Source organism: Dipodomys merriami, unplaced genomic scaffold (assembly GCF_024711535.1).
Source record: "Dipodomys merriami isolate MVZ:Mamm:240054 unplaced genomic scaffold, mDipMer1.0.p SCAF_30, whole genome shotgun sequence".
In the NCBI taxonomy this organism is placed as follows: domain Eukaryota; kingdom Metazoa; phylum Chordata; class Mammalia; order Rodentia; family Heteromyidae; genus Dipodomys; species Dipodomys merriami.
Genome location: NW_027204493.1, coordinates 14,428,662 through 14,440,924, shown reverse-complemented (window position 1 = coordinate 14,440,924; position 12,263 = coordinate 14,428,662). Strand labels below are relative to the sequence as shown.

General features: G+C 34.6%; 1 protein-coding gene across 1 annotated transcript in view; it reads right to left on the bottom strand.

The window, feature by feature from the left end:
- Mtrex (Mtr4 exosome RNA helicase) overlaps window positions 1-12,263 on the bottom strand; it is a 57,883-nt gene that overhangs the window by 29,534 nt on the left and 16,086 nt on the right. Inside the window, exons 11-16 of the mRNA XM_070041173.1 lie at window positions 11,516-11,647; window positions 9,922-10,001; window positions 7,955-8,065; window positions 5,380-5,481; window positions 2,291-2,416; window positions 612-762 (exon numbers count right to left, since the gene is read on the bottom strand). Of these exons, the coding sequence (XP_069897274.1) occupies window positions 612-762; window positions 2,291-2,416; window positions 5,380-5,481; window positions 7,955-8,065; window positions 9,922-10,001; window positions 11,516-11,647 (702 nt within the window). The remainder of the gene's footprint in view (window positions 1-611; window positions 763-2,290; window positions 2,417-5,379; window positions 5,482-7,954; window positions 8,066-9,921; window positions 10,002-11,515; window positions 11,648-12,263) is intronic.

The following is a 12,263-nucleotide window of genomic DNA, read 5'->3' as shown; positions in this document are numbered from 1 at the left end:
TTTTTATTTGGTTTTTTAAAAATTTTATTATTTAGTGGCTCTACAAATAAGTTAGAATTCCATAAGTCAGGTTATAAGTACAATATATATCTTAACCAATGTCATCCTTAATTATTTTTTTACAATGACTGCATTTTTTAATGATTTATCTAAACAACAGTTTAAATCTTTGTCTCTATTTTGTTTATAATCAGCTCCCCATGATTTATTATACTGCCCGCTATGACAAGATTTATGGACTTGAGAAATTAAATATTAGGGGCTGGAAATTCTAAAAACGTTCAATTTCAAATTCAAGTTAAAGCTCTGCATTTCTTAATCATTAATAAGCTTATGTTATGGCATTTGTATAATAAGAAAAGGTGAAAGGTCAAGACTAATATGTACATGCTCCAGACCAGTCAATTTTTAATACACTAGTAGTTTCTTTTCTAAAAATATACCACAATTTGACATGTTCTAGTCTATAAATACCAGACTGTAGATAGATAGTCCTTTATGTAAAGACTAAGGTTTGCCTTACTAGGAAAAAAAACAAGGCCACAACACCAATAATTCAGTTCTTCTGTTGTTTGCTTAAACAAGCTCTACTATGGTAATTTCATACTTACTCTCTACTACACCTGGAATGGCTCTATAATGCTGAAACTGGTAGAAAGATTTTTCTAGCATATACTCAGGATTAATTTCTTCTACACGCAATAAATTCAAAACCATATTGTAGGTCAAATGGAAAGCACTATTTAGTGGATCAGCTGAACCCTACAAGAGAAAAAGCATGTCAATTTTGTAGGTGTTTCAAACAGATTTACACAATCTATTTTATCTCTAATTGACTTTACTACTTAATCATTTAATCTATTAAGAAATACTAAATTGTGCATAGTGTTGTACTCCTATAATCCCAACATTCCAGAGCAGAGGCAAGAGGATTACCAGTTCAAGGCAAGGCTGAGCTACAAGAACATGTGGCAAACAACATTCTCACCCACCCCCACAAAAGGTAGAGAAAGAGAAAAGAACAAACCTACTAAGATAATATTGGCTAAAAAAACCTGCGAAATATAATTAAATCTTCTGCCTTTTCAACAGGATTGCCCTTTCTGATCCTTCAGTGAGTGAAACTAGTAAACTTCAGAGGAAAGTGACATGCCACTTCCTAATCTAGGACTTACCTGCATGTATAAAAAACTACTTTTCCCCTCTAGAACTGACTGCTAATGTTCAAACAGTTGTTCCGGCTGGCTGTTAAACAATAAGGATAAGCAGAACTTGCTCTATCAACTGCAATGAACAACCAACAGATGAAATAAAACTGTAAGCAACTAAGGTTTACCATCATTACTGGAGTGTAACCTATTTTATTTATAAAAATGATAAAAGTGCTTAAAATTGTTAATATGTTGTATCTGAATTTATAGACCATTCTTTCCCTATACTTTGAGAATTACTTTATTATCCTCCTAAATGTGGCTATATCGAACAAGGGGTAGGCTAATGATGAGTTAATAAAAAATAATTTAATGTAAAATACAGTTGCAAACAGTAACTTATGCAGCAGAGACAATATAGAAGCATCTTAAATTGAAGGTAAACTAAGGATTTCTGGTTCTTTCTGGAGACTTTCACATGCCTTCTTTGGGGCTACTCCTTGCTTGTTTGATGAAATAGAATATAAGAGATCAGTGTTTTTGTTTTGGACAGTACTATTTGAACTAGAGCCTTGGACTTACTAGACAAGTTCTCCATAGCTAGAACAGTTGCCACCAGCCCTGTTTTTCATTGGTGATTACTGTGATAGGGCTCATTTTCTGCCTGGATGAGAGTTTGGCCTTGTGACACGTATTTTAGATTCTGAGTCTTTGAAGGGGTTAAGAGGTATGTGCCAATTCATCCAGATTCCCTTCCTTGCAAAATCTATTTTTTCTCCTTGAGCTGGGCTGGCATCTCAATCCTCCTACTCTCAGCCTCCCAATTGTTTTAGGATGACAGGTCCAAGCAAATGTACCAAGCAATTGGTTGAGAAGGTATTTCACAAACTTTCTTATCCAGGTTGGCCTCAAATCATAACCCTCTCATTCTCAGCTAGATTTATAAGCATGACCTAGCCATTATCACCTAACTCAAGATTTATCAGTGTTTGAAGTAGTCACCCTCTTCTATATCTCCAAGCCCAAAGAGTTTAACATCATAACTCATCTATTTAGACAGGTATCTGAAGTGACCTAATTTTAAAGCAGATAAAATTTCTGTAATTTTTGATAAAAGCATAGAACCTTAACTCAAATACCTTAAGTAGCTGTTTTCCAATTGTTGGGCTCATCTTTTCATCTACCATGAGAATTACAATTCCTCTATCATCCATTCCCCTCCTTCCAGCACGACCAGACATCTGAATGTATTCACCAGAGGAAATCTAAATGGACATGTTGAATATATCAGGTTTAGGAAAAAATCTGGAAAAACATATATTCATAAATTTTCTTTTACTGTGAAAACCTCAAGTACAAGTTATATATTCCAAAAAGTGAATGCTCAAAAACTTTGAGAGCTTAAATAAAAACACAAAAGTATAAAACAGTTGAGAATATTACAAAATTAAATTCTAGCTCCAAATGAAGTAACCTTAACATGAGCCAATTACTTTTTATTTATACTTTACTATTTATTTACAACTAGCTCATTTTTTTGTGTTACAAATATGCCCAGCTATCAGGAAATATGTCTAAGTCACTATATAAGAAATATCTTTCAGCCAGGCGCTGGTGGCTCACGCCTGTAATACTAGCTACTCAGGAGGCTGAGATCTGAGGATCGTGGTTCAAAGCCAGCCCGGGCAGGAGAGACCGTGAGACTCCTATCTCCAATAAACCACCAGAAAACTGGAAGTGGCGCTGTAGCTCAAGTGGTAGAGCGCTCGCCTTGAGCTGAAGAGCTGAGAGACAGCGCCCAGGCCCAGAGTTCAAGCCTCACGGCCGACCAAAAAAAAAAAAAAAAAAAAAAAAGAAATATCTTTCAGCTAGATATTCTGAAAAAATTGCAAAGTCTAAGAAAAGCAAAAATAAAATCAAATATCACTTCTGATTTATTATATTTAACTTTCTGAATCTGCAAAATGAAATTCATATAAAATTAGCACCTCAAAAGAAAAACATAATTCTTGGTATGTATCCTTGAGGATTGGTAGAGTTCCTCTGTTTCTAAGAACAATCCAGTGAGAAAGGTTGATAACCCTTCTATATATAGGTTTTTAGGGCAGCAACAAACCACCTGAACACTGGGAACTTTTCTTCTGGGAGCACAGTCTAGGCTCTGTTTGAAAAAAAAAAAAAAAAGTGCCTCAAAAAGAGCTAAGAAACACCATGCTATTAGACATATACTACTAATAGCATCAAAAAATACTCTTAGAGTGTTGTTGTGGCTCAAGTGTTAGAGCACTAGCCATGAGCCGAAGAGCCCAGGGACAGCACCCAGGCCCAGAGTTCAAGCCCCAACTACACAAACCCCCAAAAAACACTCCTAATAACCTAAAAATCAGGAAAACTGAAGATAAAAATACCATAACCAAATAGCCAACCTTATATATGCAGACCAGTAAAAATCTGAATAGGATCTAGTGTATCAATACCTTGTAGGACATCATGATTTTTGAAATTTTAATTGTGATCTTGTGATCTTGAATCATGAAGAAAACAGTGCTTTGTTAAATTTAGCTATCCAAACTTGGGAGGGGGACAAGAGTATAGTTGTGGAGATGGGAGGGCAGGGATGATAGGGGAAAAACAAAGGAGGAGGCAACAATGCTTGATAAGCAATGTACTCATCACCTTGCTCATGTGATTGTAACCCCTCTGAACAGTATTTTCACAATAAAAAAAAACTTACTAATTAAGAAAAAAAATTAGCTATCCATTTACTTTTAACCCAGAAATCATGTGCCACCCACAAAAGGACATAGGATGCCAATGAATAAGTTACAAAAGACTTAGTGGTTAACTACTTCTCTTCCGTACAGTATCCACACAATTTAGAATAAACCATAATTTTTATATTTTTTATAGTTTTAGTTTTTATAGTTTTACCATGAGTACTTTTCATAGTTTTGAGGATTGTTAGAAATGTCTCTAAGCAGATAACAATCACTAATTTCAAGGACTTAACCAAACTGAAGACTATGTGAGTCTATGGTTCACATTGGACACTCAAACTAGAAATCTTTCGAACATCACCTTTTACCCCTACCATTGTTCTACTGTCTGCCTGGAGAACCCCTAATTTGTTGTTGTTTCTTATTTTAACGACTGTTTTCTCTATTAATTTTATGAACCATTATATTCAACTGATTGCATTTCTTATGTTGAATCTCTCTTATAGATGCTTTCAGAGCATCTCTAATATTTAGATGTAACATGACAGACATCTTCCATGTCCATCAACTTCACCCGTACTAAATTCTTTAAAGCTGGGATTACTTTTAGTTTTGTTGTTTTTACTTTAGTACCCTCATGTCTAAGAAGATCTTTAAATCCATATTTTAATATGGTAAACTCCTTGATAATAAAGTAGTTGCCTCTGTATTAAACATTTACTTTACATCCCAGCTTAATAACTTCACTCATGCTCCCAATTTTGTCTCCTTTCTTCCAAGCTGGAAAAGAGCAATTCCATTGTAAGTGAATAACTCTACTATAACTACTATTTTATACTAAAGAAAATAATGAGCTAAAACCACAGCTGTTTTAGTAGAAGTATTGTAAACACTCTAAATGTTAAATGAAAATTCCATTTTAAAAATGTTTTAAACATTTAGAAATCATTTATACACTTACTGCCTGTCACCAAACTTCTTTGCCTAAAGGAATTTTATTTGAGAAGGGGGCTAGGATAGAAACAAGAAATGCAAAGTTTCTGAGAGAGTATAAGGGAAGAGGAGACATTATCCAAAAAGGAATGGTCTCTTTACCTGACTTATATAACTGTAACCCCTCTTTACATCACCTTTATAACAACAATTAAAAAAAAGAAATCCAAAGTTTATCCTTGGTAACTTCTTGTACAGATTGATTATCATCAGAAATGCATCAGTCTAGAAGTATTCAGAATTTGGTACTGAGAATATTTACAAATACTTTATCAGTTGAGCATCTCTAAGTCTGAATACCTAAAACCCAAGCTGCCATAAAATTAAAAAAATCATTAGGAAATCACATTTTGGATTTTGAAGTATCAGAAATTTTCAGATTAGGAAGTTTCTATCTATATCAACTCAGGTACAAGCTCATTAAGTATCTGGGGATGCAAATTTTAATAATTATATAAGCCAAAGCCACATTTGAAAAACAGTAAAAAATATTTCAACATATAAATAACTCTACTCACCCATCGGAAATCCTTCCCATCAAATTTACGAGCATTTGTAAACAACACAGTTCTGGCTGGCATATTAATTCCCATAGCAAAAGTCTCTGTGGCAAATAAGGCCTAAATACATAATCAATTATATAATTATGATATAATTATACAATATATAATAAGCAATCATATATTTTAAGCTTGAAAAAATAGTCATAATTTCCAAGTGAGACCTACTAAATAAGACAAGATGATATTTCCAGATATATCCCAGTACTTTGTATATAAAATTTTTTAGTACTATTTTAATTAAGGGAAAATAACTCTTCTTTCATTCTAGTGATGGTAACTGGAAAGAATTCAATTGTTCTAAAGGATTTGGCTGTACAATCTTTTTCTAACCACGTATTTCCTGGCAATTTTACTGATAATTATGTAATTCTGGGTACCCTTTTGCCATTAAGATTTCTAAGAGGAGGTCAGAGTCACAGAATTTCTAAATTCAACTGAGATTTCATCAACAAAAACAGCTGGTTTAGGCGCACACACACAAAAATGTATGTACAAGTCACTGAAGTACTAAGTATTCATCAACAGCAAAGAAGATAATACTTTATCAAATCCAAAATAATGGTACTCATTCTTTTGTAGGGATGGCGAACTTTTTATTGTTTGTTTGTTTGTTTTTAACCAAGGGCCATTTGGGCATTTAGAACATTTATGGGCCACACAAAATTATGAATATAGGCAGATAGCCACCAGCATGCTATAAGAAGTATACAAAAAGCTTACAGGTCTATCTCCTGTCATGTACTAAATGATTTTGGGGTCCTTGTAAACAGTCCTCAGGCCAGACATACCACACCACTTATTAAAAGAATGATACATGAATGACAAAATTCATTAATAACTTTTTCTTTATAAAAAGAACCCACAAGTCAAGGACTGTGGCTCAAGCCTATAACCCTCAAGAGGCTGAGATCTAAAAAACACAGTTTGATGCCAGCCTGGACAGCAAAGTCAGTGAGACTATCTCCAACTGACCATCAAAAATCCAGAAGTGGAGCTATGGCTTAACTGGTAGTGCACCAGCTTTGAGCTCCAAGGTCTTGAGTAAGAACCCATGATTTATAGTAGTGTGTCCTCATGGACATTTCTGGAAAGTGAAGTGGAAGGATCACCTTTTAATCTTTTTCGTACAACTATTCTATTTTAATTTTACAGACAAAAACTACTGCTCATAATCTTTAAGAAAACATGATGAGGAATTAGCAAAATGTACCAACAGAAATTATCAGGATCGGGGCTGGGAAGGTGGCTCGGTGGTAGAGCGCCTGCCTTGCATGCATGAGGCCCTGGGTTCGATTCCTCAGCACCACATAAGCAAAAAGAAAGAAGCCGGAAGTGGCGCAGTGGCTCAAGTGGTAGAGCACTAGCCTTGAGCTAAAGAGCTGAGGGACAGTGGCCAGGCCCAGAGTTCAGGCCCACAACCAGACCCAAAAAAAAGGAATTATCAGGATCCACACTTCTTTATTAAAACGCTTTGAATATGTTCTTCTACACAGTAAATTTCTTTTAAATATTCTACTTAAAGCCTATGGTTCTCAGCATAAGATGCTCTTAAGGTATTTTTAATTTTAATAATTTTTAAACATAAAAATCTGTTAGCCATATACAGGTTCATGATTATACTCATTTTTACTCATTTTTAACATACCATTGGAGTTATAAATCAATGTCACTGTTTAAACTCTCTTTGAATTGTCAGAGTATCTTACAAATTCAATTCTTATCTTCTCTAAGCAAATCTTTTAAATATGTATTTAAGTCTAGTTACTGAATCAACTACATGTCTAATGATTAAACATACCTTAAAACTTTACTACATCCAGTAACGCCATCTCTCTTTTCTTTAAAAAAGGCAATGAGCCAGGCACTGGTGGCTCACATCTGTAATCCTACCTAGTAGGGAAGCTGAGATCTGAGTATCATGGTTCAAAGCCAGCTGGGGCAGGAAAGCCCATGAGGCTCTTATCTGCAATAAACTATTCAGAAAAAGCAGGAAGTGGTGCTATGGCTCAAGTGGTAGAGTACTAGCCTTAAGCACAAACAGGGTCAGGGACAGTGTCCTGGGTTCAGGCCCCGGGACTGGCAAAAAAACAAAACAAAACAAAAAAAGGCGATCAATAATTTTTTACCTAGTCTCTTAAATTTATGAAACAAACCATTATATATAAGATACAAAATACAAGATACAAGATACAAGACCCTTGATTCCATCCCTAAAATTACAAAATAAACCAAACTGCATATAATCAAAGATCACTACAGTTTTCAAATGGCTCAGGCAACACAATTTGGGATATAATAAAAAAATAAAATCATCTCATTTCTATAATCTAGCTACTCAAGAACCTGAGATCCAAGAATCATAGTACAAAGCTAGCCTGGGCAGACATATCCAAGATACTCTTATCTATAACTAACCAGCAAAAAGTCAGAAATGGAGGTATGGCTCAAGTGGTAGAGCAACAGTTCTGAGTGAAAAAGACCCACTACTGGCACAAAAGTAAAATTAATTTAAAAAAAAATACAATCCTACCTTTATCAAGCCTTCAGAAAAGAGAATTTCTATGGTTTCTTTCAAAATAGGAAGCAAACCACCATGGTGAATACCAATTCCCCGTTTCAAAAGAGGAAGTACATGCTCAACCTGTAATTTTGGAGTAATACACATAATGATATGAGAAAAAGTGAATTTAAAAATCTCAAATTGAGAAAATTAAAGACCATTTTATTCTTTTTTTTTGAATTTTTTAAATTTAATTTAATTTTATTTGTGAACATACTGTACAGAGGGGTTACAATTAACCATTTTATTCTTAAAAGAAACTATTAAGAAAGTCTTTAAAATTAAGATCATTTTATAATAAAATTCTGACCTATCTTTTAACACTATAAATGCATTTCAATAAAATTTACAAATATTTATTTTACTGCTTCAAAGTTTTTAACATCACTTAATCTCCTCAGGGAAAAAAGATCCCTGAAAACAGTTTATATGTCTACAAAATAATATAAAAAAGCTCAGCCCTGTGGTTTGTGCCCACTGTCCCAGTTACTCAGGAAGCTGGGCAAAAGGATCACTTGAGTCCAGGTATACAGGGCCAGCCTGGGAAACATGACATCTCTTTAACAAAGGTAAAGATAGGGCTGGGAAGGTGGCTCAGTGGTAGAGCGCTTGCCTTGCATACATGAGGCCCTGGGTTTGATTCCTCAGCACCACATAAGCAAAAAATAATCCAGAAGTGGCGCTGTGGCTCAAGTGGTAGAGCGCTAGCTTTGAGCTGAAGAGCTGAGGGATAGTGCCCAGGCCCAGAGTTCAGGCCCCACGAAAGACCAAAAAAAAAAAGTAGATACTAATAACTCAAAATAGAGAAAAATAAACAACTATAAAACATTTAACATAGGTATGTATTTCATGTAAAAACAAGTAACTGAATATATTCTTATTAATATTCTACCAAATGCCACTAAACAATTACCACAAATATGCTAAGGTAATAGGTATAAAAAGATATAGCTCAGATGGGTGCCAGTGGCTCATACCTATAATCCTACCTACTCAAGAAGGCTGAGATCTGAGGATCACAGTTCAGAGTCATCCCTGGCAGGAAAGAAAGACTCTTTTCTCCTACAGACCACCAGAAAACCAGAAGTGGCTCTGTGGCCCAAATGGTAGAGTGCTCGCCTTGAGCTGAAGAGCTGAGGGACAGTGTCCCCCAAGTTCAAGCCTCATGACACCAAAAAAAAGAAATGGCTCAGACTTTCAATATCAGTAATTCAGCTGAGAAGAAAGTATTCAAAAAGGAAAACATGATAAATGTCAAGAAACATACTACAGTCTTACGATAAAAGATTTACAAACCAAAGCATTAATTTGTAAAATAAGTGACATTCAAATGTCTCCTTGGATACAATAAACTCTTCATGTATTAGGTCAATCTAATAGCAGCTATTCTCATCTTTAGGTAAACAGCAAAATTATAGAGAGAGCTTTCAAAAGAGTCTAATAACCAGAACTACATCAATTAAGTCAAATTTCTGAAATTAGCACTGAAGTTATCAGTTTATGTTAGAACTCTCAGTCAATTACAACAAAAGAAAAATATACTGGATTAAAACAAAATAGGTATTAACTTGCTTTCTAAACATAATTTCCGTTAGGTTTTGTTTTGTATTCCTTATGAACTGAAACTTTACCAGATCACAACTTTTAGAAAAAAGTTCCTGGGGCTGGGAAGGTGGCTCAGTGGTAGAGTGCTTGTCTTGCATGCATGAGGTCCTGGATTTGATTCCTCAGCCGTACACATAAGCAGAAAAAGCTAGAAAAAAGTTCCTTAAGGCAACAAACCTTTTCTACTGTCACTCTTCAGCAATTTAAAACAGATGAAAGGATTTCAGTAATATTCAAACATGTATGCTGCATTGTACCAACAGTGTTATATAATAATAGAATCAAGAAATGTTGTCTATTAATATCCATACTGTCTCATCTTCAAAACTCACCTGAGGGAGCTTTTTATCTTCATCAGATAAACAATCAATTGCATTACTGAATACTTCTTCAACCATCTTCTTTTCTTCATCTGAAAAAAATTCAATGGTACATAAATATTAAACTAAGTCAGTGATATTTATCTTCAAACATTTTAAAAAGTAACAGTCTATAGAGAATAAAACTGAAGAATCAATATTTGAAGTGTAATGAAAAATACATGTACTCTCAACTACTTAGGAAGCAGACACAGAATGGGGAGAAGGCACCTAAAATGCACAATACTATCGTTTTGCTTTCAAAAAGGAGAGGGGCATGCCTAGCAAACAGACTCTTGAGTTCAAATTCCAGAATCATCATGGGAAAGCAAAGCGAACAGTACTAAAAATAGTGATTTTTTTTTAATGAGATTAAAAAAAATCCACACAATGAATAAAATTTATTGCCTTTCAAAACATATCTAGCAGACTTAATCCATAAAAACAAAGCAAATTATACTAAGTGATTTAGAAGCAACAATTTTATTAATTACAGGTCACAGAAACTATGAAGCTACCTTTTGCTACTTAGAAAAATGAGGATTAGTATAAATAATCAGCTCAGATTTTAACTACAAAGAGTAACAATTCCAAAGCTCATGCTTAGCCCTTGTACTGCTTTCTTATAACTGTGTCTATCAAACAACTACCCAAAAAAGTATATAACCCTGAAATTTCAAACATTTTAGTAATGGCAGTTAACGGGAAAAAAGGAACAAGGGAAGAAGGGAAAGACGGAAGGAAGGAAGGCAGGCAGGCAGGTGAAAGAAAAGAAAGAGAGAAGAAACAAAACAAAGGTTTAGATGGGGCTAGGAATGTGACTTAATGGTAAAGTGCTTGCCTAGCAGGCATGAAACCCTGGAAGTAGTGCTGTGGCTCAAGTGGTAGAGTGCTGGCTTTGAGCAAAAGAAGCTCAGGGACTGGCAAAAAAGAAAAGAAAAAAAAAGTTTTAGAAAAGTAGAGACGGCACTCAGACCAAGAGAGCTACCTTTAACGGAGCAGATTTAACTGAGTTAATGGTAATTAAGTATAAGAAGATGTGTTTGCTGCATTGAACACAGGGCAACTGATAGTTACTTCTTTCAATAAAAAGAGAGATTACTAGGGATATAGCTCAGTAGCAGAATGCTTGTCTACCATGTGCTACACTATCAGTTCAAGCCCTAAAACAACCAAGGAGGAAAGGAAAAAAATTGTAATTCAAAGATCCCAAAGCTGGGCTGGGAAGGTGGCTCAGTGGTAGAGTGCTTGCCTCACATGCATGAGGCCCTGGGTTCAATTCCTCAGCACTATAAACAGAAGAAGCCAGAAGTGGCGCTGTGGCTCAAGTGGTAGAGTGCTAGCCTTGAGCTGAAGAACTGAGGGGACAGCACCCAGGCCCAGAGTTCATGCCCCATGACTGACAAAAAAAAAAAAAAAAAAAAAGATTCCAAAGTTTTTGTGAAGGTACTAAGTACTTATAGTATAGGAGAACTGAACAGTCTAGCAATATGCACAGATATATTACTAGAAATGTATTTTAGTCATTTACTTATAGCACTGGAACTATAGAGAAAGTATACAATACCTGTGTTGAAATCTAATTTGGTCATTTGAAGAGCATAAGCTTCACAATCTTTTTTACTAAAACTGAAAATAATTACAGGTTGGAAATTTCTTTCCATAATCATCTTCACAATCTTGAACACATTTGACGGTCCTGCAAAAATAATAGATGAAACAAAACCAAAAATTAACTCGAAATGGATGATAGATCTAATGTAAAAGAACTGTAAAATTCTAAAATGTAGGAAAAAAATTTCCATGATCTGAACCTAGACAAAGCATTTTTGGATAGGACTCCCAAAGCAGAAATCAACAGAAAAAAAATCAAGTAAAATTGGGTTATATAAAATGAAAAACTCTTGTGCTTTAAGGAATACATATCTGAAAAACAAAAATAGCCCGTCATAAATCACTTATCTGATAAAGGTGTAGTATCCAGAATATAAGAAAGTTTATAACTCAACAAAGACAAACAATCCAACAGAAGATTAGAAGTCATTTCTCCTAAGATACATAAATGGTCAACAAGCACATGAAAATGCTCACTCACTGGCCACAATGGATATGTAAATAAAAACCACTTTGAGATGCCACTTAACACCACTGCACAACTCAAACAGATACAAAATAATAAACATTAGCAAGGAATGGATAAAAATGAACTCTCATAATATTCTTAATGGAAATATGATGTATTCACTTTGGAAAATAATCTAATAGTCTTATAATAAAGGTTAAAGACCAAGTTTCTATGATTCAGCAATTCTCCT